Here is a 27,230-nt window from a genome sequence, read left to right on the forward strand (position 1 = left end):
CTCTAAGTAACTGTTTAAAACTACAATCGTGGGGAAAGGGTAGATGAGTGTTTCCCCATTCCCTATGTTAATGAAATCACTGGTCTATTTTCCCATCTCTGTCCATGCTCACATCATTGCCCTCCTCTTTTGCACTTGAGTTCCCTTCATGAGTCCGGTCTAGTGGATAAATACAAGCCCCACTCCAGCCACTTACTAGCTGTGTGATTTATATATAATGTTTTAAGGTTTGCAAAGTACTTTACAAATATTATCTCATCTGATCTCGTGGGCAGACCCATCTGTAAAGCAGAGAATGATAAAACTTGTACTTCCTACTTCAGAGGGTTGTTGTTGTCAGAAAAACACCCTGTGAATTGAAAGTGGCGAATCAATGTGGTTATAGCCTCTGCCTGTTAGAATCTCGTTTCCTTCAAAGCTCAGCTGAATGCTCCTTCCTACAGGGCATATGGCCTTTCTCGATCCCCCTACCTGCTAGTGACCCCTCCCCCTGGAAACTACGTGGCAAATCACTTAACCTCTGTTTGCCTCAGTTTCCTCATCTGTGAAATGGGGTCAATAACAGTACTTACCTCCCAGGGTTGTTGTGAGGATCAAAAGAGATGACAATCGGAAAGAGCTCTGTACAACGCCTGAGACAGTAAGTACCCTATAAATGTTAGGTATCATTACTATTGTTAATTTTGTACATATTTTGAATTCCATTCTGTGTTTGTGTTGTTCCCCCCGCCCCAAACAGAATGTAAGTTCTTTGAAGGAAAGGCCAAGTTTCATTTTTGTTTCTGTGTCTAGCACCTAGTCCAGCGCCTGCCTGGCACACTGTAGGTAGTTAATAAGTGCCTGTTTAATGAACACGCTTCTTGGAGACCCAGGTTGAGGCAAAACCAAAAACAAGTGTGGTGCTTGCTTGTGTTTCTGCTACTGCCTGCAGGGAATTCCATTATATTTGATTTGAAAACTTAATGGAAAAAAATTCTAGCAGTCACTGATAAAAATCTGGATTTTTGTTGAAAAGTGAAATGCACTGAACACCATACATCAAATACCAATTCACAATGAATTGGAATTGGACAGTCTAAGACTATTACATTTACATGGTCATCAGCACTCTCTGAAATTGGGATTTCCCCTGACAGTCACCAGGATCTCTTTTCAATACTAATTCTAACTGATATTCTAGACTATCTAGGAAACCTCATTTATTTTCTCTGCTCTGTTGCGTGCTCTTCCACTGCAGGGCCACATCGATCCATAATTCTCCTTCCCTTTCTCCCAGCCCATTTAGCAGCAAAATATCTAAAGGAGGGAGGGAAGTATTATGTGAGTAAATATAGTAATAAATAGACCAGTCTGTTCCCGTTCTGGGAATGAAAAAAATTAATATTCTATGCTTCTTGGCCTTGACTCTTCTAAAAGCCATTATCAGATCTTCTCTTCAACATAAATTAACAGGTTAGAAATATTGGGTCCATTAAAAACACCATTTTCTCTGTTAACGACACATGACTTGAGTTTAATATAATGGGCTTTTAGACACCATATTCATTAGCTACATACTTTTATAAAATGTTTCCTTAATTAAACTGGGCTACATGCACAAAAGACACCAAAATGTGTCCAAGAAACACAGATGTGACAAATTATATTTTATCAATAATTATAGTTATAAATAGACAGTTTACAAAGTCTGCTTCCCATCTGACCTGGAAGTGTTCTTTCTCTGCATCTTAGTATGACAGCATTTTATAGTTGAAAGGGACTTTGGTGAAAACCTGGTCTAATCCCCTTCATTTTGTTTTTGTTATTGTTATATATTATTTGTTATTGTATTGTCAGTTAGCTGTGTCTGACTGTTCATGACCCCACTTGGGGCTTTATTGGCAAAGATACTAGAGTGGTTTGCCATTTCCTTCTCCAGCTCATTTAACACATGAGGAAACCAAAGCAAACAGGGTTAAGTCACAAAGCTAGCAAGTGTCTGAGGCCAGATTTGAACTCAGATCCTCCTGACTCCAGGCTAGGCACTCTACCCACTGTGCCACCTAGCTGCCCCTCATTTTACAACTAAGGAAACTGAATCCCAGAGAGGAAGAATGCCTAGCCATGCAAACACAGCTAAGAAGGGGTTTAGCTGGGACTGTAAACCTGGAGTTCTCCAAATCCAGGCCTCTTTCTTTTCCATCATAATTCCTCCTTCTGTTTAGAGGAAGACAACAGAGTTGGGAGTTTACAATCTAGGAATTGATATTTCTGGTAATTAATAATAATAATGCTAGTACTGACATAGTATTTTAAGGCTTATAAAGAACTTCCCAAATATTATCTCATTTTATCCACACAACAACTCTGGAAAGTAGGTGCTATTATTATCCACATTTTACAGATGAAGAAACTGAGGCAGACAGCAATTAATTGACTTGCCCAAGGTTTCACAGCTAGTAAGGGTCAAAGCATGGATTTGAACACAAGTCTTGCTGACTCCAGTTCCCAGGACTTTTATACACTTAACTGCCCCATAAATTTTATTTAAAAAACAAAACAAAACCCTCAAAAATGATATGTAGGTAGTGACCTGGACTTCTTATACACTAAATTAAATCTTTTGGGGGAGGAGGGACTTAGGGTTTTTTTTTTGGTGTGATAAACCTGGGCTATGGAAGCTTTCATCTCTTGCAGACTTCATATTATGCATTGAAAAAATTAGTATATCCCCCTCTTGGGGAGAACACAATTGTTAAGTAATTTTTCCCTATAGTGCTGTGGTGGGGGTGTAATGAGTCATAGAATATTAAAGAAAGGTGTCTACCGCCTTCTTTTTGGTGGTCAGGTGCCCCCAGGACTGAACTGAATCACTACAGTGATAGGTTCAGAGCAGAGGAATCTCTTAGTGGAGACAGTGTGAATACAGCACCCCAGGCCCTCAGGGGAAGAAGTTTGTAATTATTAGGCTTCTGGCAAAACCAACAGCCAGTGTTTCCATCCAATCTTGCAGTATACATAATATCCCACACCTATAATCTTCTACCTTTTTGAAGAAGGGAGGGAAGCAGGCACATTTCTAATCTTTTCTGGGACCAAGTTTGATCATTATAATTAGTCAGGAATCTCTGAGAGACGGCATTAATACACGTTATTATAGGGCACAGAGGCTCTTGAAAAACTGCAGGAAAACTGTAGGAGACAGAGCATCACCACCTCCCAACAGGAACAACAAAGAACTTGCCACACAAAAAGGAGACCTAGATCTTTGTAGAGCATAACACAGTCCCTGGCACACTAGTTGTTGTTATTGTTATCCAGTCATTTTCAGTCATATCCAACTCTTCATGATCCTATTTGGGGTTTTCTTGGCAAAGATACTGGAACAGTTTGCCATTTCCTTCTCCAGCTCATTTTCCAGATGAGGAAACTGAGGCAAACAGGGTTAAGTGACTTGCCCAGGGTCACACAGCTAGTAAGTGTCTGAGGCTGGATTTGAACTCAGGAAGAGGAGTTTTCCTGACTCCAGGCCTGACACTTTATCTACTGAGCCACCTGGCTATGGCACATTAGTAGGTACAAATGCGCGCGCGCGCACACACACACACACACACACACACACACACACACACACACACACACACTTTTAGCTAAAGCCTCACTAAGACTTTTTGGGACACCCTGGCAATCTAATAATAATTGCAATCGTTCAGCCATTTTTCAGTTGTATCAGCAGAGTGATGCTCACTTGTACTTACTCCTTATGAGAGGACTGGGAAAATCTGCAGAAAGATTTCACAGGCAGTTTTGTCTAGAGATGCTAAGCCAGGGCCTAACACCCTTTTGATTTTTAACTTCTTTAGAACCTTGGATTTCTTTGGAAGTCTAGTGAAACCTATGGATTCTTTTCTCAGAATCATTTTTATTAAGCTCATAATTGAAGGAAATGCTAAATTTCAGTTAGAGCTTATTTAAAATAAGGATGCAATTTTTTCCCCATCCAAATTCATGGATGCCCTGAAATCTGGTCCATGGAGATGCTACACAGTTTCTGAGAGTATTTCCCACTAAGGTATTTTAGAGGTCCCAAATAACAATACAGAAGCATATCTATTAGTGGGCTCAGCAGATGAGAGCCCAGATAATTTTTGGTGGCACAGGTAGTGCTAGAAAGTACTTCATGATAGAGCATCTGAGGAGTTGTGCTATGGAAGAGAACAATAATGGGTAGGAAGCATGGCACAAATATATGGATACCTGCCATAGCTGGTCTTGGGTATACTTCCCTTGGAATAGTATTTGGGACCATTCACAGGTGTCTGTGTCTGGCTGGTGTTACGGAGTAGGCTGATCTAGCACCTAAGTAGCAGGAGGAGGGAGGGAAGGGGACAAACAGGGATGCAGCTGAGAAGTCAAAGCCAGTCCAGACCTACCCCTCTGAACTGTACCAGCCTAGCTTACTTCCATTTCCCAATCCTAGAGCAAGCTTCTGTTAGAGGTAAGCCTCAGCATTCGTAACTTGGCCAGCGTAATAAAACGGTGGTTCTCGGCTTAGAATTCGCATTCAACACACAGTAAGTGCCTTACTAGACAGGCAGCATACCCCGTGAAAATGTTTAATGTAAACTCAAAGATAGGATTATAGTAGAATTGTATTCTTGAAAAGGGTGGAGCCATAAAAACCAAATTACTTCTGCATTATGTTCTCTAAACATAACATAGTTGGATTTTTTAAAAAATACTTTCTTTACCTTTTCTAAGGATTCAAAGAGTAACTTCATTCAAACCATAGTTTCAACCAAGTGTGTTGGTAAGGATGTTAGCAGGCAATTTGTTTAGTTATTTCTTTATTCCTATTTCTTATCTATAAATATACCCTGAATAATTTTGCCTCAGACCACATCGTTTTGCAATAACATTGTTAATGTACTATAATGAAACTGCTGTATTGCTGGCAAAGTTAAGCTGTATCTTTCTGTGTGTGGTAGTTATATCCCAGTTGACTGATCCCCGGGGAAGCTCTCCTAGCCTCCTATTTTAAGCTTCTATAACCTGATTTTAAAAAACAAAACTTTTCTCTGAATTACTATGCAATTTTATATCCCACAAAACTATATTCTGATGGCTCATTTTGGCCGCAAGGTAACTGGACGCTTGAAAGCTGGGATTGAGAGGTACAACCTCTACCAAGTTCTACCAAACTAGGAAAGATGTTGCATGTCCACCAACAAATGGCACATGCTGTCTAAGACCCAGTCCAGCTAAGTACACAAAAGTTCATCATCAGATAGTTGACCACTACATGCTGGAAATCCAGTGAAAGAGAGAGAAATAGAAAATGGCCCTCATTGCATAGGCTACCCCTTTCTGCTGCTTCAGCGATTGTGGAGTGGAAGGTAAGGGGCAAAGGACAGTAAGAATCACGGTTCTTAAAACACCTACAAGCATTCAGTTGTTGGTTCTTTTAACCTGTGATTTTTGTCCAACTGACACATTGCTACAGGAGCTGTTACAGATTTATATTGACATTTTCCCTGTAAATGAAATCTAAAAACATAAAGATGTTAAATGGAAGAGTAACTGGCTCACGTGAGAGGCTCTCCTTGAAGAGCAAATAGAAGAGCTGAAAGATTTGTTTTCAACACCTGCCTAAAGGCAACCAAAAAACCATCCTCTGTTGAGACACTCAGTCATCTCCCCTCACAGAACTCAACAGTGAATGTAAGCAAACATACCACCATGAAAATAACTGCTGGAGATGATAGAAATCTAAAGCAAGGGGTTTTAATCTGGGGTCCATGGACCCTTAAAGGGGTTGTGGAGAGATTGCAAGGGGTCCTGAGACCTTGGATGGAAAGAAAATGACATCTTTATTTTCATTAACCTATAACTAAAATTGAGTATTTCCTTCAATTATGAATATAGGCAACAGACCCAGAAGTGGTCCACAGGCTTCATCAGACTGCTAAGAACCGCTGTTTTAAAAGGATTTGGGAGTCAATTTTCAAGATATCTTAAAGAAGAGATGATTATAAAAAGGAACGCAAAGATTCAAATGAATGTTGGCTCTAATATTTACCAAAAAGTAAAAATAGGACTTTTGCCAAAGAATGGTAACTAAGAGGATGATAGCAACTACTGACCCAGATGCTCATCTTCTTATCTCCATAAAATCACAAGAATGGTCTGAAAGGTGCCTTGAGACGGTACATGGGTAGAAAGAGGTTTTCCACCCAAAGTAAGCACCATAGAAATGCTTACTCCATTCCCCTTTGAGAGGGAGACATGAAAGCCTCTCTGGAGAAATTTAAAAATTGGATGGCCTGTACTCTTTGTTGGATGGGTTCTATGAGGCCCTGACTAGATGAAAGAGGATGAACCAGTGCCTTCTAAGGTCTTTTCCAGCTCAATGAGCCCATCTCCCAGTCTGGAGTTCTGATAGAAAAGACCAATCCAAAGTCATTTGGACGTCATTGTTATGAGGAAAGTACAGTTACCATAAAGACACACAGCTTTGGAAGGGGGTGGCGGGGTAAACTTAACATAGTACCCTAAATTTAGAAGCTAAGTTCAGTGAGTGGTTCATATTTTCTTTTTCTTAAACCACACGGAAAAATTTAATCATTTGACCTTTTACAAGAAAATAAAAGCTGTTCATGTTGCCAAGCCAACACAGCTTATCATACTTTGCTTGTCAATCACAAAAGGTTAATTGCATTTTTCCCCTTTATTATTGAAATAGCTTCAACTATTGCTGCTGATTTGCCATTTAAAAGCTTTCTTTTCCAAGGAGGCTCTCCCCTAAAAGGGGGCGTGGGGAGACTGCTGATATCTGAGGAAAGCTGTCTTTTCTTTGTAGAGCATCTCCTGGCCAGTTCAGCTGCCCCATCTCAAACGTCTCAAAAAACAAACAAACAAACAAAAACATCCTCAAACCCTGACTGAGGCCTGACCTCAGCACAGAAAGGGAAGGTACGGGGTAGGCTGTGGTGACAGCTCCTCTCCCTCTTCTCTCTATCTGTTCTCATTATCAGAGATTTACTGGATTTAATAAGGAGCAGATTTTGTAGAAAACCATTTCAACAAATCTTACTTGATTAAAGGCTAAGTTTCCTCCTCTATAAAATGAAGGGATTATAACTGATGAGTTATAAGGTCCTTGCCAGTTTTAAATCCTAGGATACTAAAGTGGGTTCAAGACTTACAGACCAGAGATATTTCAAATGGAGTTTTTAGTGGGATACATGCTACAATTTTGAAAAAGTTCTGGAAGTAGAGGCAGACTCATTGGAGGCAATGGAACCATTACTTGTTAAAGAAAACAGCTTTTCTTTGGGAACTATCAAATATCCTAATATTAGAGATGGGGGCCTCATTTTAGAATGTCTTTATTGGCAACTTCAGATCTATAAGGCCTGACAGGAACCTCTGGGATGATCCTCAACATAAATAAAACTGAAATTGTTTTCATCTTTCAGGTCTGTCTCCATGCATTTATCATGTTCAACTTGGCACTATAGTTTAAAAAAACAACAACAACAAACGTGTCATTATCCCCTTCTCCTCACCAACTCCTATACCATAATTTTCATGAGTGCAGACACCGTGTCTGGAGGTGTGGTATGGAGGAAATAACATCAGACATAGAGTAAAGAGAGACCTGGGTTTGAATCATGCCTCTGGAATTCTTATTTACATGATCATATGGCAAAACACTTCAGCAATCTGATCTTCCATTTTCCCTTTTGTAAAATGAGGGTAATAATACTTCTATTACCTATCTCACAAGGTTGTTGTGAAGATACTTATATCTATCTCTTGGGGTTGTTGTGAAAACCAAGCAGGATAATGCATATAAACAACTCATGCCCACTGCAGTGAAAAGACGGATAGATTTGGAATTAATAATAATAATGATAGGGCAGCTAGGTGGTGAAGTGGATAGAGTGCTGGCCCTGGAGTCTAGAGGATCTGACTTCAAATCTGGCCTTTGACACTTACTAGCTGTGTGATCCTGGGCAAGTCACCTAACCTTGTTTGCTACAGTTTCCTCATCTGTAAAATGAACTGGAAAAGGAACTGGCAAACCACTCCAGGATCTTTGTCAAGAAAACCCCAAATGGGATCATGAAGAACCAGATATGACCAACTGACAATAAATAAATAAATAATAATAATAACAATAAGTAGCATTTACATAGCATATAGTATGTACCAGTCACTGTGCTAAGCACTTTGATCCTCACTACAACCCTATGAGATAGAGGCTGCTATTATTCCCATTTTACAGATGAGGAAACTGAGGCAGACAGCAGTTAAGTGACTTGCCCAAGGTCACACAGGGGCTATCTGAGGCTGATCTGAACTCAGGTTTTCCTGATTCCAGGCCTAGTGCTCTATCCACTGAGACACCTTGATGCCCATTAGGTCTTCTTTCAAGTCACAGGGTTTCCTGGTTGAGAAGGCTTTTTTTCCCCCCCAGTCTTATGAAGTTTCCTTCAGATGCCTCCCTGGCACTGATCTGACACTCTTTTGGCATCCTCCAGTTTCTGTGTTACCAGGCCTTGGAAGTCACACCCTCACTCTGAGTTCCTCAGAGGAGCAAGGACTTCAGCCTGAGCTATGTTATTGTAACATTTCCACTTCCTCTTTCACCCTTCCTGTACATTTCTACAGCTTCTGCTCCTAAAAGGGCTGTCTGCATCCTTGCCTGGGTTTTCTCTCTTCTGGTTAATTCAATGTTTAGGCTCTATTGACTAGCTGGTTGTTAGTATTGGTTCTATCCCTTTGGTGAATCTCATTCATTTGCTTCATCACCACTTATTAAACACCTCTGATGTTCAAAAACTGTGCTCAGTGCTGGAGAAAGAAAAAAGGAAATTAAGACCTAATATTTATAGCATATAAAGGTTGAAAAGGCCTTTGGGGGTTAATATTTAGTACAACTTGTACTTGATATCAAAAATCTTCCCTACAACATTCCTGACAACTGACTGCCTAAAGACTGACCGGTAAGGAAGAATTCACAACCTCCTGAGGTCTTCCTGACATTAAACCTAAATTTCTCTCTTTGCAATATACCCACTGCTCCTAGATCTGGGGTAAACAGAACAAGTTCAAATCCTTCCTTCCATGTGACAGCCCCTGAAATTCCTGAAGACAGCTGTCATGCTCCACCCACCCACCCCCAACCCAAGTTTTGTCTTCTCCACACCAACACCCTCAGTTCCTTCTAGTGATCTTATATGTCATCACCTTGATGGCTTTTACCATCCTGTTTGCATAAGGCAGAAAGAATGTATTTGAAAATTTGACCTCTGCTAAGGTCCTCTTTATGCTGTGGAGGTGACTAAAGACTAACAAAGCATATACTCTGATCGGTTCCATCAAGGTGGAAAGGCTGTGGGCCACATGATGAATGATTTGTAATCCAAGGACCAGCCTGGCTAAGCTCACAGAAATCAGTATGGCCAGAAGCTGAACATTTTTTAGAGGTAAGGGAGTTAGAGAAATACTAGCTGAGGCCTCTTCCAACTCTCATTTTTGGTTTTGTTTTTTTAACAATTCTTATTCATATTTCATAGATGATAAGTAAAATTCTTACAGTGTTTAAGACTAGCCCTTGAGAAATTTATTATCTTTAAAAGAAACCTGGTCTCCCAAAAGGAAACTCTACAGATGTAGCTCTAATCTATAAACATTTCTACTCTATTTGAAACACTTGGTAGAAATGAGGGTAATAATACTTCTATTACCTATCTCACAGGGTTGTTGTGAAGATACCTATATCTATCTCATGGGGTTGTTGGAGTCAAATTGAGAAGGAAGAAGATTAAATGAGAGGCAGGAATGAGGGATGTAATTTTTAAAAAAATTATTTTTGTGTTTCTTGATTGGTCACCATTCATTCCCTCAACAAGCATTGACTAGGTACCTGTTATGGAAAGGCACTATTCATAGACACTGAGATGCAAATTAAAAAATGAAAATGTCTTTGCTCTCTGATAGCGTGTATGTGTATGTGTGTGTGTGTGTGTGTGTGTGTGTGTGTAATAAGTATGTAGATAAGTAAATACAAGATAATCTACAACTGAGGGTATTAGAAAAGTCTTCTCATAAGGGAAGACAACTGGGCTGAGCTGAGCCTTAAAGAAAGAGAAGCATAGTAAGAGGTGCCAGGGAGGAAGAAGAACATTCGAGGCATGAAGAAAGAGGCATCTAGGTGGGGGTGGAATTTGAAGTCCAGGGAACAGTCTGGCTGCAGTATAGAATGCATAAGGGGCATAGCATCAAATAAGTGTGGAAAAACTGACTGGAGCCAGGTTGTGGAGGGATTGAATATTTAAATGTGATCTTAAAGGCAATAAGAAGGCACGGAAGATACCTAAGATACATTGTCAGACTCATGCTTTAGGGTGATGATCATTTCAGCAGCTGAGCTGCTGGACTGGGGAGGAGAGGCTAATCAAACTGTCCTGAAGTCCATGAGAACTTGAATAGCGATGGCTGTGCGACTGACACATGAAAGATGCCATGCAAGTAGAAGCAACAAGACCTGGCAACTGATGTAGGGAAAAGGAAGGGGTGAGGCTGTCTTCAAGGTTGCATAACTGGTGCCTTTGACAGAAATGAGAAAGTCTGGAGGGGGGAAAAAGACAACCAGTTCTGTTTTGTACATTTTGAATTCAAGATGCCAATGGGACATCGAGGTGGAGAAGTCTAGCAAGCAGTCGGGGGATGTGTGGAAGTGGGGTTCAGAAGAGAAAACAAGGTTTTTCATATTACTTATGAGATAGACAGATTAGAGAGTCGTCTGCACGGGGGATAACTGAATCCATGGCAACTGACGAGAATACCAAGGTAGGCAGTGAAGACAGGGAAAAGAAGAGATGCTGGGACAAAGCTAGGAGGACATCCACCAATAAACAGAGAGTGGAAGTTGGGTGGTGATCCAGAAAGAGAAATTAAGAAGGTCAGACAGGCAGCAGGAGAACCAGAGAGAGTATTATGGAAGTCAAGGGAAGAATGCCCAGCCAGGAAGGGAAGCGGGTGATCAACAGTTCTGACAAGTATCCAGGTGCGCAAGCAGCGTGAGCACGGAGAAAAAGCCACAGGATTTAGCAGTAAAGAAATTGTGGTCACCTTGGAAACAGCAGCTTCAGGAGAGTGGTGTGGTTGTAAGTTAAGACTATAGGGGGCTGAGAAGTGAGTAGGAGGTGAGGAAGTGGAGTCGATGAGTGTGGATGAATTTTCCCAGAAGTTTAGCAAAGGGAGAGGAGATACAGGGCAATATCTTGAGGAAATGATTTAGTCAAGTGAAAGTATTTTTCTTTTTGTGTTTTGATGTCTTTTTTTTTTTAAGAATGGGCAAATCTATAGACAGGAAATAGAAAAAAGAAGTTAAAAATGAGGGCTCAGACTAAATTTTAATACATCCCAGATTATTTCTGTTTCTGAGAAGGCTACAAAAATAAGATTCCATGATGCATAGAATAGGGTAGGTAGGTGGTGCAGCAGATAGAGTGCCAGGCCTGGAATCATGAAGACCCTGAGCAGGCCACTTAACCCTGTTTGCCTCAGTTATTTCATCTGTAAAATGGGCTGGAGAAGGAAATGGCAAATCACTCCAGTATCTTTGCCAAGAAAATCCCAAATGGGGTTACAGAGAATCAGACACCCTGAAATGATTGGGGTCCATGAAGAGTCGGACACAACTAAAAAAGATGACTGAACATGCATAGAATAGTGAGTCAGTAACTCAGAAGATACGAATATTATTCACTTTTAGCAATTAAAATGCATAAGTGATTTTTGTCAAAAAATCCACATCTCTTTAAAGCAGGCCTGCAGAACCTGTGGCCCTATGGCCACTTACAACCAACCGTCAGGCTGCTTGCAGCATGTCAAAAGATTTCTGGAGGCCTGCAAAAGATATAGAGGAAAACCTCCTTTGTATGGAGAGAAAATCCTTTGGCAGGCCACAGATTGTGCAGGCCTGTTCTGAAGGGGCAAGGATTGGATTGGTGGTTTCACTGATTTGGGAACTGCCAGGTGAGGAAATTCTCTCTACCCATGTAGGTCAGCGCCTTCTTTGCAACTTTAAGTCTTAGAGAACTGCTTAGAGCACACACAGAGAGGGTAACTGACTTGCCCAGAGTCACACACCCAATATATGGCAGAAGTAGGTCTTGAACCCAGGTTTTCTTGGCTCCGAGGTCAGCTCTCTATCCATTACACCATAGCTGCCTCCTTCAAGTCTATGAAGTGGAAAGTACATTTGGCATATATCACCTTCCGAATATCCTTACTCATGGAACCATGAAGAGAAAAAACCCACCACACCATCTATGCCCAAACCTTTTAATGCTTCCTCTCCCTATAGTTGTTAGAATATAGTTACCCCTAGACTCCTGCCTTCTCATTTCCTCAGCCCTGGGAAAAACAGCAGAGACACAGGCCCTGGCAGTCTACAGAGAGAAATAATCACAGAATCTTAGCACTGAAAGGAATACTAAGGTCATTTAATACAAGAATCTCCCAGTAACACCTGTGGCAAGTTGTCATCCAGTCTCCATTTGATGACGGCCAAAAAACAGGAACTCACACCCCATTCCATTTTTACTTTTTTATTTTTATTTTTTTAGGCAATTGGGGTTAAGTGACTTGCCCAGGGTCACACAGCTAGTAAGTGTTAAGTGCTTGGTCTGAGGCCAGATTTGAAGTCAGCCTCCTGACTTCCAGGCGGGTACTCTACTCACTGCGCCACCTAGCTCCCCCCGCCCCCAATCCATTTTTAGACAGCCACAATTGTTAAGAAATTGCTTCCCCTTACATCTTCATGCATTCACACAGGCCATCTCCCAAGCCTAGGATGCACTGTCTACCTTCAGAATCCTCCTCTCCCTTTAAAAGCCAATGCCTCCTCCTCTGCGAAGCCTGATAAAGTGTTCTCTTCCTCCTCAAATCTTCCGAGTACAATCAATTAAGATGTCTTATTTGTTCCTATCACACTTTACCTTGCATTATACTTACTCAATCAAATTTAAGTTCCTTAAGGATTTTTTAAAAAATCTCCAGCACTTAGAACTGGCACACAGTAGGTATTTAATGAATGCTTTTTATTGTTTTAGTTAAACTCAACAACAAAAACGATAACAAAAACAAATTATAGACTACAGCTTCTAGACATTCCATCAGTTTCTTGTTTCATAATAGGTAAGAGAATAGGCAGGAGAGGGAGGGAATACGCATTTAGACAGTCTATTATGTATCACGCAATGTGCAAAGGTCTTTTTAACAACCTTGTGAGGTAGGTGCTATTATGTTTCTCCACTTTGCAGCTGAGAAAACAGAGCCAAACTGTGGTTAAATGACTTGCCTAGGGTCTGAGCTAGTGTCTGAGACTGAATCTGAACTCAGGACTTCCTCACACTAAGCCCAGCACCCAACCCATTACATCATGAGTTGCTAAACTTCATTTTATAGGAGAAGCAGTCTCATACAGTATAAGATTACAGTATGAGATTATTTGACCTAGAGTCAAAAATAGCTAAGTTTAATCTTAGCTCTGCCACTTACCTTATATAATTGATTCCAAGTCACAGCCTCTCTATGTCTCAGTTTCCTTATCAATAAAATGGGGTAAAGAAAGAACTTTCTAAACTGTAAAGTACTACATAAATGGGGACTACTATTATTACCATATCCTATATATGCCACATGGAGGCAAAACTAACCTGGTATAGCTACCCTTGAGTATAGTGCCACCACTCAGCTTTGGTCCTGCTCAATCACTAGAATGTACCATTTGTTTTGCCAAGATAAAGTAGTCTCTTCAATTCTCCTGATTAGTTAATGAGATCTGTAGCTCCAATGATATAATTTGAAAAAAAAATAAAATTCTGTATGACATAAGCATTTTTATCATATGAGTCTTTCCCATGACATTTGTTGGGGCCCAATGTAGCAAGTGCTTAAAATTTGATAAAACTCAAAAGTTTTAATTGCTACTCTGGTGCCTGGGACCAGTACAGTGGCGGTGGGGTGGGGGTGGTTAGTGAGGCTACTAAGAATAGGGATATTGGAACACAAGGCTCTGAGCGGGATGAGGAAACCCTGGGATACAGGTTCTCACAAGCAGAGGACCTAGGAGACACTCCCTTTCTCCTATGAGGAGGTAGCAGTACAGCAGCTTTTATACAGAGAAGAAAGAGGGCTGGCCTGGAGGCTAGCTACCCGGGTAGAAAGTTGGCATCTGGAAGCTTCTCATTTTAATTATTCTTGCTAAGGCCACTTGTTTCTGCCTGATAAAGAAAACAAGTTCTGTCAGTGTAGTCTAAATCTGAATGCTCTGAGACAAAGCCCCAGCCACCCCATCCTAGTAATGGCTCAAGAAAAAACAATTTTGCACAACTGTCCTTGATCAATGAGAAGATTAAGGAAGTTGTGTTTATTCCCAGTAGCCTACAATATATTATAATCTGCTTTAATTTAATCTTACTGAACAGGATAGTTTAGTAGGATAAAAACACTGTAAGATATTCAAGTTGTTATTAACTCTTAACGCCAATGGCTTCCTGGTCAGTGGAATATATTTGTATAAATTTCCAATTATTGTATTCATCATTCATCGAGCATTTATTAAGCACCTACTATACGTCAGGCAAGGTACTAAGGATAAGCCCAAAACAAAAACTCTTGCTCTCAAAGCACCTGAAAACAGGTTAATCTTGTTAAATATTATCAGTTATTGTGGCCTATAATTTGAGATCATATCTTACAGCAGCTTCTCGTGGTTCTACTAAGAAATCAAATAGGGGTAGAGAGCCTGAACAACCCTGCACGGCCACTCCCACCACAAAAGCTCTTGTCACTACTGCATACGCTTGATGTAGATATGCCAAAATGTAGACAGTCTGATGCTCCTGCCACACCACAGCCTACTTGCCCACTCTTGCGGGCCACCTCCATTAATAGCTCCTGTTTCTATTTCCCCCATCACTGTGATTCCTACTACTGGTTGCTCTGGCTCGCTGCCTCATCAGTCTCCTGTGTTATGGATGCTTATCCCTTGTGCTTTACTCACCACTGGTGGGCCAGGACTGACAATGTCTTCCCCAGTTACTGAAAGACTCCCCCATTCTGGTAATTTTCAACACTGGAACTCTTGGCCCTGTATTTCTGGTCATTTGTAGTTAAAATTAAATAGATCAACAAGCTGTTTATTTATTGAACATTTACTTAATAAATAATTCCTGTATTTATTCCACCATCTCTGCTTTGTTTTCACCGCTTTCTGCCTCTTTCTGGTCACCGAAAGACTTAGCAAAATCATAATCATGGAGGGAAAGTTCTTTTTTATGGATGTACTCCTTCTACCTATACGCAGGTCTCTTACGTCTCCAGGCTCTAAAGTTCTCCATTTGGCGCACAATGTCCTGGCAATGCTGCACTCTCAGTCAGGCCCTACAGAACTATTCATTTAAATGGGGAGAGGGGCAATGATCTAGCATCTCTTCTGAAGTCTATCAACTTCTCAAAATGTTTTTAAATGCATAGGATTACAAAGAACAATTATTTTGAACCATAATGTAAAACTATTTTTTTAAAGTTCATGTTTAGAATTTTTAAGATCTTATAATAACCCCTTTCTGTCCTTTATAAGTGGCCGGTTACCATGTTTCTACAGTTATTTTTTAGGCTAATGAAAGTGCTTTATATATAGGGCATATTCTGAAAATCACTTTGTTCAAATAAATCCCCAAACTTTCCTGCAATGCTTAGAATTATGTTGAAGCTAAAAAATAAGAAAAAGCAGTTCTTCTCATAACCTCCATTTTAAAGAAAATGCCCAAACCAACTGTCCTCAGTCCTTCACTCCTCTCTAGGCTCTGCTCTCAAGAATTCTTTCACTACCATGGCCCAGCAGTCTTCTCAGCCTAGAAAATCACTTGGCCCTGCAGCCCCTCATTCCGATTGTCCAGTTCTTCCCAGACCTTCCATTCTAAGGAAAAGTGCATGTGCAGGCCTGCCATGTTCACACCTTTATTCTTCTTCCCTGACCCAGGGAAAAATTCAGTCAGGTTAAAATCAGAGCTCAGCATCTGTCCCTCTTATCCAACCCTGCTTCCCTGGCTTAAGAATAAAAGAATCAGCTAGACAGACCACACCCACACCCACCCACACTCACACAATCAATCTCAATCTCAGTCAATCTCTCTCTCTCTCTCTCTCTCTCTCTCTCTCTCTCTCTCTCTCTTCTCTCTCTCTCTCTCTCTCTCTCTCTCTCTCTCTCTCTCTGCCTCTGTCTCTCCAGCCTTCTTTTACCACCATGTCCTGGGAGTATCTCCCCTTTTTCAATTTTCTTTCATGTGCTGCCTTCCCCCATTAGAACGTAAGCTATTTTTACTAGCTGTGTGACCCGGAGCAAGTCACTTAATCCCAATTGCCTCACCCCCCCCAAAAAAAAAGAAAAAAAGAGAATGTAAGCTACTTGAAGGCAGGAACTGTTGCCTTCATCTTAAAACTCCCAATCCTCACAAAAGAGCAAATACTCTACATATTTATATTGAATGTACTACAGGATAGTTCATGTAATTGAGACTGTTTGAAGCCTATCATGCTATTACTTCAGAATTTTTAGTTTGAGATTTACTGAAATGACACATATGCAAAAAATAGTGTTCATGTGGATTTTTTTTAGTCTTTGTTTTTATCTGAATGATAATTTCCTCAGTGAGGGGGAACTCCTGGTGTGAAAACTCTTCATCAATGAAGATTAGAAACTTATCTGTAAGTTTAGAATTGCTTGGAAGCACTAGAAGTCACCTGACTTGCCCAGGGCCATGCTATCACTACATGTCAGAACTGGGCCTTGGGCCTAGGTCTTATCCTTAAGGTTAACTTTATCCACTATGCCACACTTCCCCTTTAGATTTAGCAAAATGAAAGATAAATGCGATTTTAGGATTTCCTTAGCCTTAAATGCATTCAACATTTCAATAATTCGCAGAAGACTATAAATAGAGGACCCCATAAAAGTCTTCAAGCTTAAATTTGGTGGTTTCAGCAAAAAACCCAGCAGTTCCTTTGCATTTGAGACTTGTTCTATCAGGACCTGATACAATTTGATTAATTTCAATTTACATCAATTTGCCCAAGACTCTTTAGGAAGGAGCCTTGAGACTTGGGAGTACTCATGTTCCCTCACTCTCTCCAGAGAAGAGATTAGGTATTAAGTATCTTCTTGGGTCTATATTTGGATGGGGAGCCCCAGCAGTAAGTGTGCAGTTCTGATTTTTCAGGCTGTGGAGGGAGCTCACACCTCACAGAAAATGAGGCAGAGGGTAATTTGTATTCTCTTTTAGCAAAGCCTTTACAACTCTTCCTGGAAATGACAGTTTTTTCACCTCTAGGGTTTTAAGAAACTTGTAACTTCAGGTTTCTAATCCTTCTCTATGGCACTTTCCCCTGATATTCTGATCTGCTTACTGGAACCTCAGCAGAATTGCTTGCATATTTTCTTTTTGATTAAAAAAGCAGCGTTCAAATTAAAATAAGGTTTTCCACTTTGGTGTCTCTCACCGGATTATAAGAAATCCACCCACATGGTGGCTATATTACTGTGCTCAGGTTCTCCCCTCGGAGCTGAAAGAGGAGGAAAAATATCTGGTTGCCAATATGCTAAGTGGAATTACTACTAAAGGTCATTAAACACTATCACATGTGCAGTGAATTGTACAGGGAGGAAAAAGGGCCAGAAATGGAGGCACAGGACTTGGACTCTGCTACTTACTGAGTGATTCTTTGGGCCTCGGCTCCTTCATGGGGAGAAAAAAAAAGGCATGGGATGGGATGACTTTTCAAGTCCCTTTCAGCTTTAAGTCTATGGTCCTGTCAACACTGGCCATGTTATGTAACCTCACTGGGGCTCAGTTTCCTCATTTATAAAATAAGGTGGTTGGCCAAGGTCTGTGCAAGGTCTAAATGGCTCCCTCATCGGTTTCTAGCAATGTCATTCCTTGAGCTTTCGGGCTAAGCTCATGTTAGATCACAGTCACCTCAACCATCTCAGAACTCACCAAGATCCAACTTCTGTTTACACGATATTGTACTCACTTTGTCCATCTCCAGTTTACATTACTCAGCAGGAGATAAGGAACTTATTTACAAGGGTACTCAAGAGGCTGCATAAAGCAAATATTTGTATTTCTGTGTCTGCTTAAGAAAATGTTTGATCCAACCAGACAGCTTGCTTGGCTTTCAAATGTCACCCTGACCCTTCTGACAGCTCCTTCTCAGTCCTGGTGCTAATTAGCACAGAGAAAGAGGGTCAGAAGTCTTCAGATTAGTTTCAGCTTGAGCCACCACATTTAGAATGAAAGACACTGGGCTTTACTTCATTCCATTTAACTGGTTTCCCTGCTTTTAGCCTCTACCCCACTCTCATTTATCCTCCACACACAGCATAGGGCTGACTCAAACTCCTGTGATTCTCTATTACTCTTGGGTCAAACATAAGCCCCTCTCTTTGGCATAGAAAGCCCTTCATGACATGGCCCCAGCCACTTTTCTAGCCTCATCACACCATATTATTTTACAAACACTTTATGGTCCAGTCCATCTGGCCTTCTTACTATAACTCATACAGACACGATTTCCCATTTCCCTCTTGCACTGGTCATTCTCTGTATCTGGCACTCACACTCTCCTTACCTCTGCCTCTGAGAATCCCCATTTTCCTCTGAGACTCCGCTCCACTGCCACTTGCTACGTGAAGCTTTTCCTGATCCCCCATTTGATATGACCTCACCCCACAATTATCTTGCATTTATTTTATCTACATACACACACATACATGTTTTCCCCACCAGAAGATAAGCTCTTTAAAGACAAAGACCACTTCATTTTATTGATAAAATTGTTACTGTATCAATACTTAGCATGCAGTAGATAATTAATGCTTGTGGACTGATAGATTCTAGTCCTCTTTTTCCTCTAAAACCCTGTTCTTTGGATTTATCCCTTTCTCCTCTATGATGGCCCTGTCCTTCTCTTCCCTCGAGGGCCTTATAATACCCTGACAAGACAAGGCAACGGGACTGACCAGTTCAGGACTAGCTTACTGATTCTAAAGCTCCTAAGACAGTGCTGGGCCTAAAGTAAAGGTTCAGTAAATAGCTCTCTCTAATATTCTCTTGAAATTGTGGCTGTTGCCTCTAGAATAAATGGAGTAGATATGGCTAAAGTCATAGCTGTGTTTCTTGACTATATTCTACTAATGAGGAATGAAAAGAAGTCAAGTATTTAGATCCTGGTGCTCGCTGTTGTTACTGTTCAGCTGTGTGTGACTCTTTGTGACGCCGTTTGGGATTTTCTTGGCAGAGACACTAGAGCTGTTTGCCATTTCCTTCTCTGGCTCATTTTACAGATGAAGAACTGAGGCAAACTGGGGTAAGTGACTTGCCCAGGGTCACACAGCTAGTAAGTGTCTGAAGCTGGATCTGAACTCGGGAAGATGATTAATCTCCCTGACATCAGGCCCGGTACCCTCTTCTTGGTGCCTAGGGGAACCCAAATTATCCTTATGGGAGACATTTTTACATATATTATTCCCAGTAATGTAAAGTTGGTGGTATTTTCTGATGAACTTTACAATGGGGCACTGGCTGGAGAATGGTGACAAACTATAAGATCTAAAACTTCAGATCATCTCCAATGATGGGGTGTCACTGGGGAGTCAAGGCTTTGTTTCACCCCCTAAACTCAGTACTTTGGAGCATGCTGGGAACAGATCAGCTGCTCTGCGGGATGATTTTTTTACAACCCTCATCCTCTCCTAACAAAATCCAAAGATACATTTAATGGAATTCAATGACCTCTCCAGAATTTGAATTATTGGGCTGGGAAAAAGGTATACAGCCCCCCTGTTCTGGTGTTCAGGGACTCCCGGTAGCCTCACCCACTGCTGGCAGATTCTCTGGGACCCCAGAAACACGTATGAAGCAAAGAGGTAGTCGGTGCTATGATGGTCCGAATCTCCTTTGGTTCTTTCTCTCCTGCACTTCTCTTTCTTCTTCTTCTAGTTTTCCTTGGTGAGGGTTTGGGGTGCTTTTGGAGAGGGATATGGTTTGTATGTGTCAGTATAAAATATTCAACATTCTCCTAGAAGAAGCCCAAACCCTACATTTCCCCCCAAAATGAGCAGGGACAAGGCCTCTGCTCCAGGCCCTTTTTCTTCTTGCACTAATACTTTAAAAAACAAATTAGATTACTTATATAAAGTTTTTAAAATGTGAGAAAAAATAACTGCACAAATAACTAGGGACGAGGCAAATTATTCAATTTAAGGCAGAGAAAATCTTCCCATCTTATGGTATAATGGAAAGTCTACTGGATTTGGAGTCAGAAGACCTAGGTTTGAATTTTGGCTCTGTGCTTTTTTGACTTCTTGTGAGACCTCAGGAAAATTATTACTTAATTTCTTCATCCTTCTTAACTTCAAATTATAACAACTTTGTGTTCCTCATCTGAAAAATGAGGGATTCTTAATTTTTGTGTGTGTTACGGATCTCTTTGGCAGCCTGGAATGTGTCTCAGAAAAAAAAATATTCTACATGCATAAAATAAAATGCATAGGATACAAAGGAAGTCACCTCTTTTCAATACAGCTATCAAAATATTTTTTAAAAAAAGCTCATGGACCACGTTGTGCAACGACTAACTTTGATAGACTTAGTCCTTTGCAGCAATGCAAGGATCTAAGACATCTCCAAAAGTCTCATGATGGAAAATGCTATCCACATCCAAAGAAAGAACTATGGAGTTTGAATGAGGATACCTTGGGAGAGGCCAGAGGTCATGTCCAGCTTAGCTAAATAAAGCTCCTAATAATCAGCCAGGGACTTAAAGCCACTACTACTACTACTACTTCTACTACTACTACTACTTCTACTACTACTACTACTACTACTACTACTACTACTACTACTACTACTACTACTACTACTACTACTACTACTACTACTGCTACTGCTATTAGAGTGGAAAAAATTAAATGCAGTAGTGTGATTCACACAGACACACACATATCACACAATTATACTTAATTACACAATATTAATTATACAAAATTAAGTTACAGCTAGGTGGCACAGTAGATAGAGTGTTGGGCTTGGAGTCAGGCAGTCCTGAGTTCATTCAAATGCAGCCTTAGATACTTTACTAGCTGTGTGACCCTGGGCAAGTCACTTCACCCTGTCTGCCTCAGTTTCCTCATCTGAGAGCGAGAGAAGGAAATGGCAAAGACTCCTATATCTTTGCCAAGAAAAACCCAAATGGGGTCACAGAGAGTCAGACACCCTGATATGACTCAATACCAAGGGTAGCAGTAGGAGGTATATACACACGTGTATATACATGTAAGTGCACAAAATGGAGGTGCAATACCTAGTTAACTCTCTTCTTTTGGTAAGTGTGGCTGTTGCCTCCAGGATAAATGGAGTAGAGGGAGCTTGTTGAAAAGGGGAACCCAAATTTGGAGCCAAAAGGAACCTCAAAGGACATCTAGTACAGCTCCTTCATTTTACAGATGAGGTAGCTGAGGTTAGGACGGGCTAAGTGACTTGCCTAGATCACACAGCTTTCAAGTGGCAGGGAGGAGTCTTTGAACTCTGCCTCCAAACCCAGTGCTGTTTTCACTATGGGTGAGCAGGAAAGAAGGGGAAATACTGGGTATGAGAATTTACTTCTTTTTAAATTAGGCTGGAAATTCCCTGTACATACCAAAAGTTGTGTTTGTAGCAATAAATTTCAGGCTGAGGTCAGCTAGAGAGTGGTATTTTGGGGAAAGAACACCAACAGCATGTCTACCACAAGTCATGTGAAATAATTTTTTTTTCTTAAGTGCTTCTTGGGGATTGGAACCAGGGGTGGCCAACTTTAGTGCAGAAGGCCTGGGGTATATTGTAAGTGTGCTGAGGAAGGAGGGATGACATGCCAACAGTAGCTGTCTAATCAGATTCAAATATGGGATATGGGGTCAATATATAGTCTGACAATCAAAACACTGAAATATGGAACAATCTTGTAGGGAGGGGGACAACCATTTATTAAGCACCTGCTAGGTACCAGGCACTGTGCTAAGTGCTTTACAGATGTTATCTTACTCAAGATACATCCAAATGTATCTTTCTTTCTTTTTTTTTTTTAGGCAATTGGGGTTAAGTGACTTGCCCAGAGTCACACAGCTAGTAAGTGTCAAGTGTTTGGTCTGAAGCTAGATTCGAACTCAGGTCCTTCCTGACTTCAGAATGGGGACTCTATCCACTGCACCACCTTGCTGCCCCTAGAAGTTATTTTCAAATAACTTCATTTAGTTCCCTTCACAGAATCCCCCCCAAATGACAGGCTGTTCAGACTGAAATCTGTAATCTTGATCATGAACAGTAGTTAGGACTTGACTTTAAAGCCATTTTAATTGGAAAGAGGATCACAACAATTTTACCAACTGGATAAAACTGGATTTTAAATATCTTGGTATAGATGAAGGATTTTTTTTTGTTAAAACAGGAATGGGTGGGAGAGGAAGCCTTAACAATGCAGTTTAAGTCAATAAACTAAAATAAATAGGATTACTATTTATTATGGAATCAAGCAGAGCTAAAAATCATTTCTGTTGGAACACCGGCATTTCTTGAAAACAGAAACATCCCACTGACAACCAGAACGAAATTATCAGTAAATAAAAGGCATAGAGATGACATAATGGATAGAGTGCTGGACTTTTTAAGTCAGGAAGATTTGGGTTCAGATTTTACCTCAGACACTTATTAGCTATGTGACCTTGGACAAATCATTTGACCTGCCTGCCTCAGTTTCATCATCTGTAAAACTGGGTTAGTACCTTACCATTCTGGGTTGTTGTGAGGATAAAATGCAAAATTTGTAATGTGCTTTGCAAACTTTAAAGTGCTTATCATTATCATCATTATTTTTATTCTTAGAAGCATGGCTTTTAGTGCATAGGACACTGAACTTCAAGTTCAAGTCTTGCCTCCAATAATTATTAGCTAGTTGACCTTGGACAAGTCCCTTAACCGACCCATGGCTGTTTCTTCATCTCTAAAATGACGGGTTTGGATAAGAAAGCTTCTAAAGTGCTTTCTTGCTTTAAATCTATGATTTATATAATACTTGGCTTTTTCAAACTTCTCTCCAATCCTCAAAGGTCCCTTCCAGCTCCAAAGCTATGAACCAATGATGTTCTACAGCCTACTGTCTTGTTTTGTAAATGCAACTGAGGTAGTGGAAAAAGTTTAATATTTAATTCAATGAGGAAGTCATAACTATTTCATCTTTTAAAAAATTCAAAACAAAGGCTTTAGATTATAATCCTTTGATTTTGTGACTTTTTGGAAGGAAAAACGTGCAAAGAAAATCTGTGTTTCCAAAGCATCCGCTCACAGTAAGATGATAGGAGAGGGAAGAGCCCTAAGCTTCTAACTGTATGAGAAGAAAACACAAGAATTTTCGTAGAAAATATAGTAAGCTAGGTGAAGTCATTTCTGGCTCAGCCCACTAAAAAAAAAAAAGACCTGGCCATAGCTCCCTCCAAAAAACGGTCATTCAATCCTTTCAATAGCTAGTAAATTACTCAGGGAGCGTAACTCACAACCACAATGCATGAGTCAAGCGAGCAGCTGGACAGCTCTGCACCGGGTTTCGAGCATGGAGAACACTCGTCTGAAAAGACAAAAGCAGTCACAGTAACAAACAAGCTAGCCACGGCGTCAGATGCCACAGCTGCGAGAGCAGCCCAAAACTTGGCATTGAAATCTGTGGTTGGTCGTCTTCCAGTGTGACAGTGGCGAGATAATAAGGCGAAGAAGGCTCACCTCCTCCAGCTAAGCAAGAATGAAGACAGGGGCGGCCAGTCCTGTGGGCTACTGACGGTCTGCACGCCTGCGCACGCCGTGGAACCCTACTCTCCTGTCCTTGATGAGCGTTTGAGAGGAAGACGACGGACATTCGCCAAGCTGAATGTGCAGACTGCACAGAGTCAGGGAGGCTGGCTGATCTGCACATTATCCCGCCGATTCACAGTCTGAAAGAGCTGGCTGTTTTATTTCTGTACGTTTATTTTTAAAAGCATGCTCTTATGATCTTCCTCATTGTGACTTATGAACAAGGTAGAGGAACCACTACGACGGTTTTTAAATTGTTCTTTCTAAATAATCTCAGTGTTAAGGAGGGGAAAGGGTCTGCCCTTTCCCCAAGAGTTTATCCCAAAGAACGCAAATTCTGGTAAGAATTCAGACTCCAACAAAGGCTGCTGGGAGTCACAAAATGTAATTAAGGAAGAATGTGAAGGTACTCATGTAACAAGTTCTCATACATCTTGATGATTTAATAGAAGGCATGTAAGTCTGAACATTTCCCTTAATTATTAGGGAACAGTGGCCCTGATTTCCTCTTAAGTGATAACAGGGAGAACAAATGGTATGATAACATCAAATGTTAAAAGAAATGACAATTTTACTTTTCTGATTTTTAAAAGGAGGACAATTATGGAAGATCACTGGACCATAGATTTAGAATCGAAAGGCCCTCAGATGCCATCTAATCCCACTCCCATCTGTAAAATGACGAGAGTTAGATACTTAGAAAGGTTAAACGGGCAACACCATTATACAGCTAGTAAAGGTCAGAGGCAGGATGTGACCTCATATCAAATAATAAGTACTATACATTCTATATTTTGAAATTCTGTGATACTGTAAATTCTACTTAAGGGACAAAGCCAACACTATCCCTTGTGAATTCTAGCAGGACCAAGAGAGGAGGGCAAAGAGCGCTCATAGAGCTTATACAGTGCTCTGCTGTCGTGAAATCCTTTTACAAGCATCAATGCCTCTGATTCTCCACAACAGACAGGATGTAGGTAATGCAAACAGAATTATGCTCCTTTTACAGATCGGGATAGTGAGGCTTAAAAAGGTGAAATAACTTGCCCAACAGGTGGATGAAGCGGTAGGGGGCTTTCTGAACCAAGCAAGGTCTTTGGACTTGAAGTACGTCACTTTTCACTAAGCCACAAAAGAGGCAAGAATATGGCTTTATTCAGTTTGTCTTAAACTAATGGAGTTCTAGTGGAGTCCAATAAATAAAGCTGGAGAAAGAGAGGAAGAATACAGATAAACAGATGGCAAAACTGTAAACATCTACAAAATGAAACCAGAAAGACCACAGATCATGAATGGAAATGACTACATCAGTTTTATGGGTGTTTTTTTTTTTTAAAGCACAAGATACCAGATGCTGGAGGAGAGATTTCTGAGAGAAAGAAGATAAAGAAAACACCATTGAAAAGGTCAGGGAAAATAGTACTGGAAAGGTAATGCAAATAAATATGTCTCTAATTAGTTAGGAAGTATATACATGACCCTGGAAATCTTACCTGTACCCTCAATTAGGAATCTAAAAGATTGTAAAGCACATCTCTACTCACCGATCCGTCTCCAGAGGGCCACCACTTTGAACTACCAGAGGCCCAAGTAGTCCCTTTGAAAGAAATAAATATCTTCCCTTTAAAAAAAAAAACTATGCCTTTGTAAACCCCAAACCAAACTACTCCTAAACAGAATAGTAAGAGGGCATCTGCTTACTCTTCCTGTCGCAAGTCATTGATGCTGCGGTCTAGCGAGATCAAATCACTTGCCACCATGTTAAATCCAAACTCTTTAATGCTGGCATGAATGGACTCTTTGTACTCTGGTCCCAAACATATGGCTTTGCTTCCTCTCCAGGGCCATGAAGAACACCATGAGGTTCAGGTTCTTTGGGTTCAAAATTACCAATGATTCCTGGGCGGAGCACAGGATCATGGTAGGTAAGTGTCTGAGGCTTAAAAGTGAGATATTGTCTCTGGAGGGCGTTTTGCTGGTTGACACCTCCAGCTTGATGCTCTTGATCATTTTTGGCTTTGTTTTTTCTCCTAATAGACTCCAAGTCCACTTCTACCCCTTCCACATGGGGCCAAGGTACCACAGGTTTGAATCTGTCTCCCCCAGGAGCTAATCCGTTGCCTCCTCTGTTAAGGATGGGAGCATTGGCGTCTCTGCCTTCCTATACAAAGAGGAAAAAGGTATACAATGAGTACATCAGGGCTGAATTTATGAAATGAATTTTCATGTTTTAAGAAAGCAAACAGACGCAATGATAAAATAGTTTAAAGTGTGAATCCAAAAGACTTCATTCATCAGAACCTCTTCACTGGAGGTATCTTTTAAGTTCAGAAATAGACACGAAGACACCACTTCCTATAAAATTCCCTCTCCACGCTAAATAGATGGGAGCATCCTCTCATACCACTCTTTTTTATGAACCTAACTTCTTGTCTCAGGTTTCTGAAAGAAACAAATAATTAAGACCTTAAACAGTGATACATACATTTTTCGTACCGGGTACATAAAAACGAAAACTTAAAAACAGGATGTGGTTTCTCTAAAAGTCCAGCATATGATAAATAAAATTTCTCTGCTGTGATAAAACAGCCTGGTGGCAGCTGTATTAGGTATCATCTATCACTAGGCTAGCTGGCTCCATGCCTAGAATGATGGGAGACTCAGGTAGGGGTTCATATTCAATGGACCTGAGTCAGCATTTTCCTACTCAACAAGAGTATGGCTCTAACCAGCTCAGTTTGGAGGGCCTGGCTTATAAATCATGACTTAGGGACCACAGTGCTGCTGCTTTTCAAGAGGCAGTAGTGGCACAAATGGTTAAATATAGTGTTCTTCAGTGAAAGTTGCCTTATAATTCTCTCCTGCCCCCTTTGCATTGAATGGCCCCATGACCAGGGAAGACCCTCGGAATCATGTTTAAGGTCAAGGTACTGGTTAATCAACTTTGGCCTAATATCCTTCTCTGTCTGCCTCTTAAGTAGGCTACAAGCAGCTACTAACTATAAAGACAAAGCTTTTAGAAAGGGGTTCTTGACCATATGGTAGAGCAATATGCAGGAATTCTGTTCTACTGGGATCCCAGAAACGATTTCAAGGGAACATGAAAATGAGAGTAACTGGAGACAAGGAAGACATGGTGAGAACTTCCAAGTGTGTTACAGGCCATACTGCTATAAGGGGCAATGCCTTGAGGTGGTAAGGGGAAGATGAAAAAGATTTTGCTTTGCATTAAGAGATATTCCCCTTGACATACTATATTAAGACACTCTTTTCTCTCTTTCCCAAACC

The 27,230-nt window shown here is 40.7% G+C and overlaps 1 protein-coding gene and 1 long non-coding RNA gene across 2 annotated transcripts in view; one reads left to right on the forward strand and one right to left on the reverse strand.

Annotated features, from left to right (window-relative positions):
• GALNT7 (polypeptide N-acetylgalactosaminyltransferase 7) overlaps positions 1 to 27,230 on the reverse strand; it is a 195,179-nt gene that overhangs the window by 66,527 nt on the left and 101,422 nt on the right. Inside the window, 2 exon segments of the mRNA XM_078148485.1 lie at positions 25,644 to 25,764; positions 25,767 to 26,103. Of these exon segments, the coding sequence (XP_078004611.1) occupies positions 25,644 to 25,764; positions 25,767 to 26,103 (458 nt within the window).
• LOC144455339 (uncharacterized) lies at positions 358 to 26,066 on the forward strand. Its single transcript, XR_013484053.1, has 4 exons — positions 358 to 640; positions 19,363 to 19,431; positions 25,281 to 25,867; positions 25,980 to 26,066. It is a non-coding gene; the product is annotated as an uncharacterized LOC144455339 (long non-coding RNA).

The sequence above is a fragment of the Phascolarctos cinereus genome, unplaced genomic scaffold (genome assembly GCF_003287225.1).
Source record: "Phascolarctos cinereus isolate Bilbo 61053 unplaced genomic scaffold, phaCin_HiC Scaffold_9;HRSCAF=440, whole genome shotgun sequence".
NCBI classification, from domain to species: Eukaryota; Metazoa; Chordata; class Mammalia; order Diprotodontia; family Phascolarctidae; genus Phascolarctos; species Phascolarctos cinereus.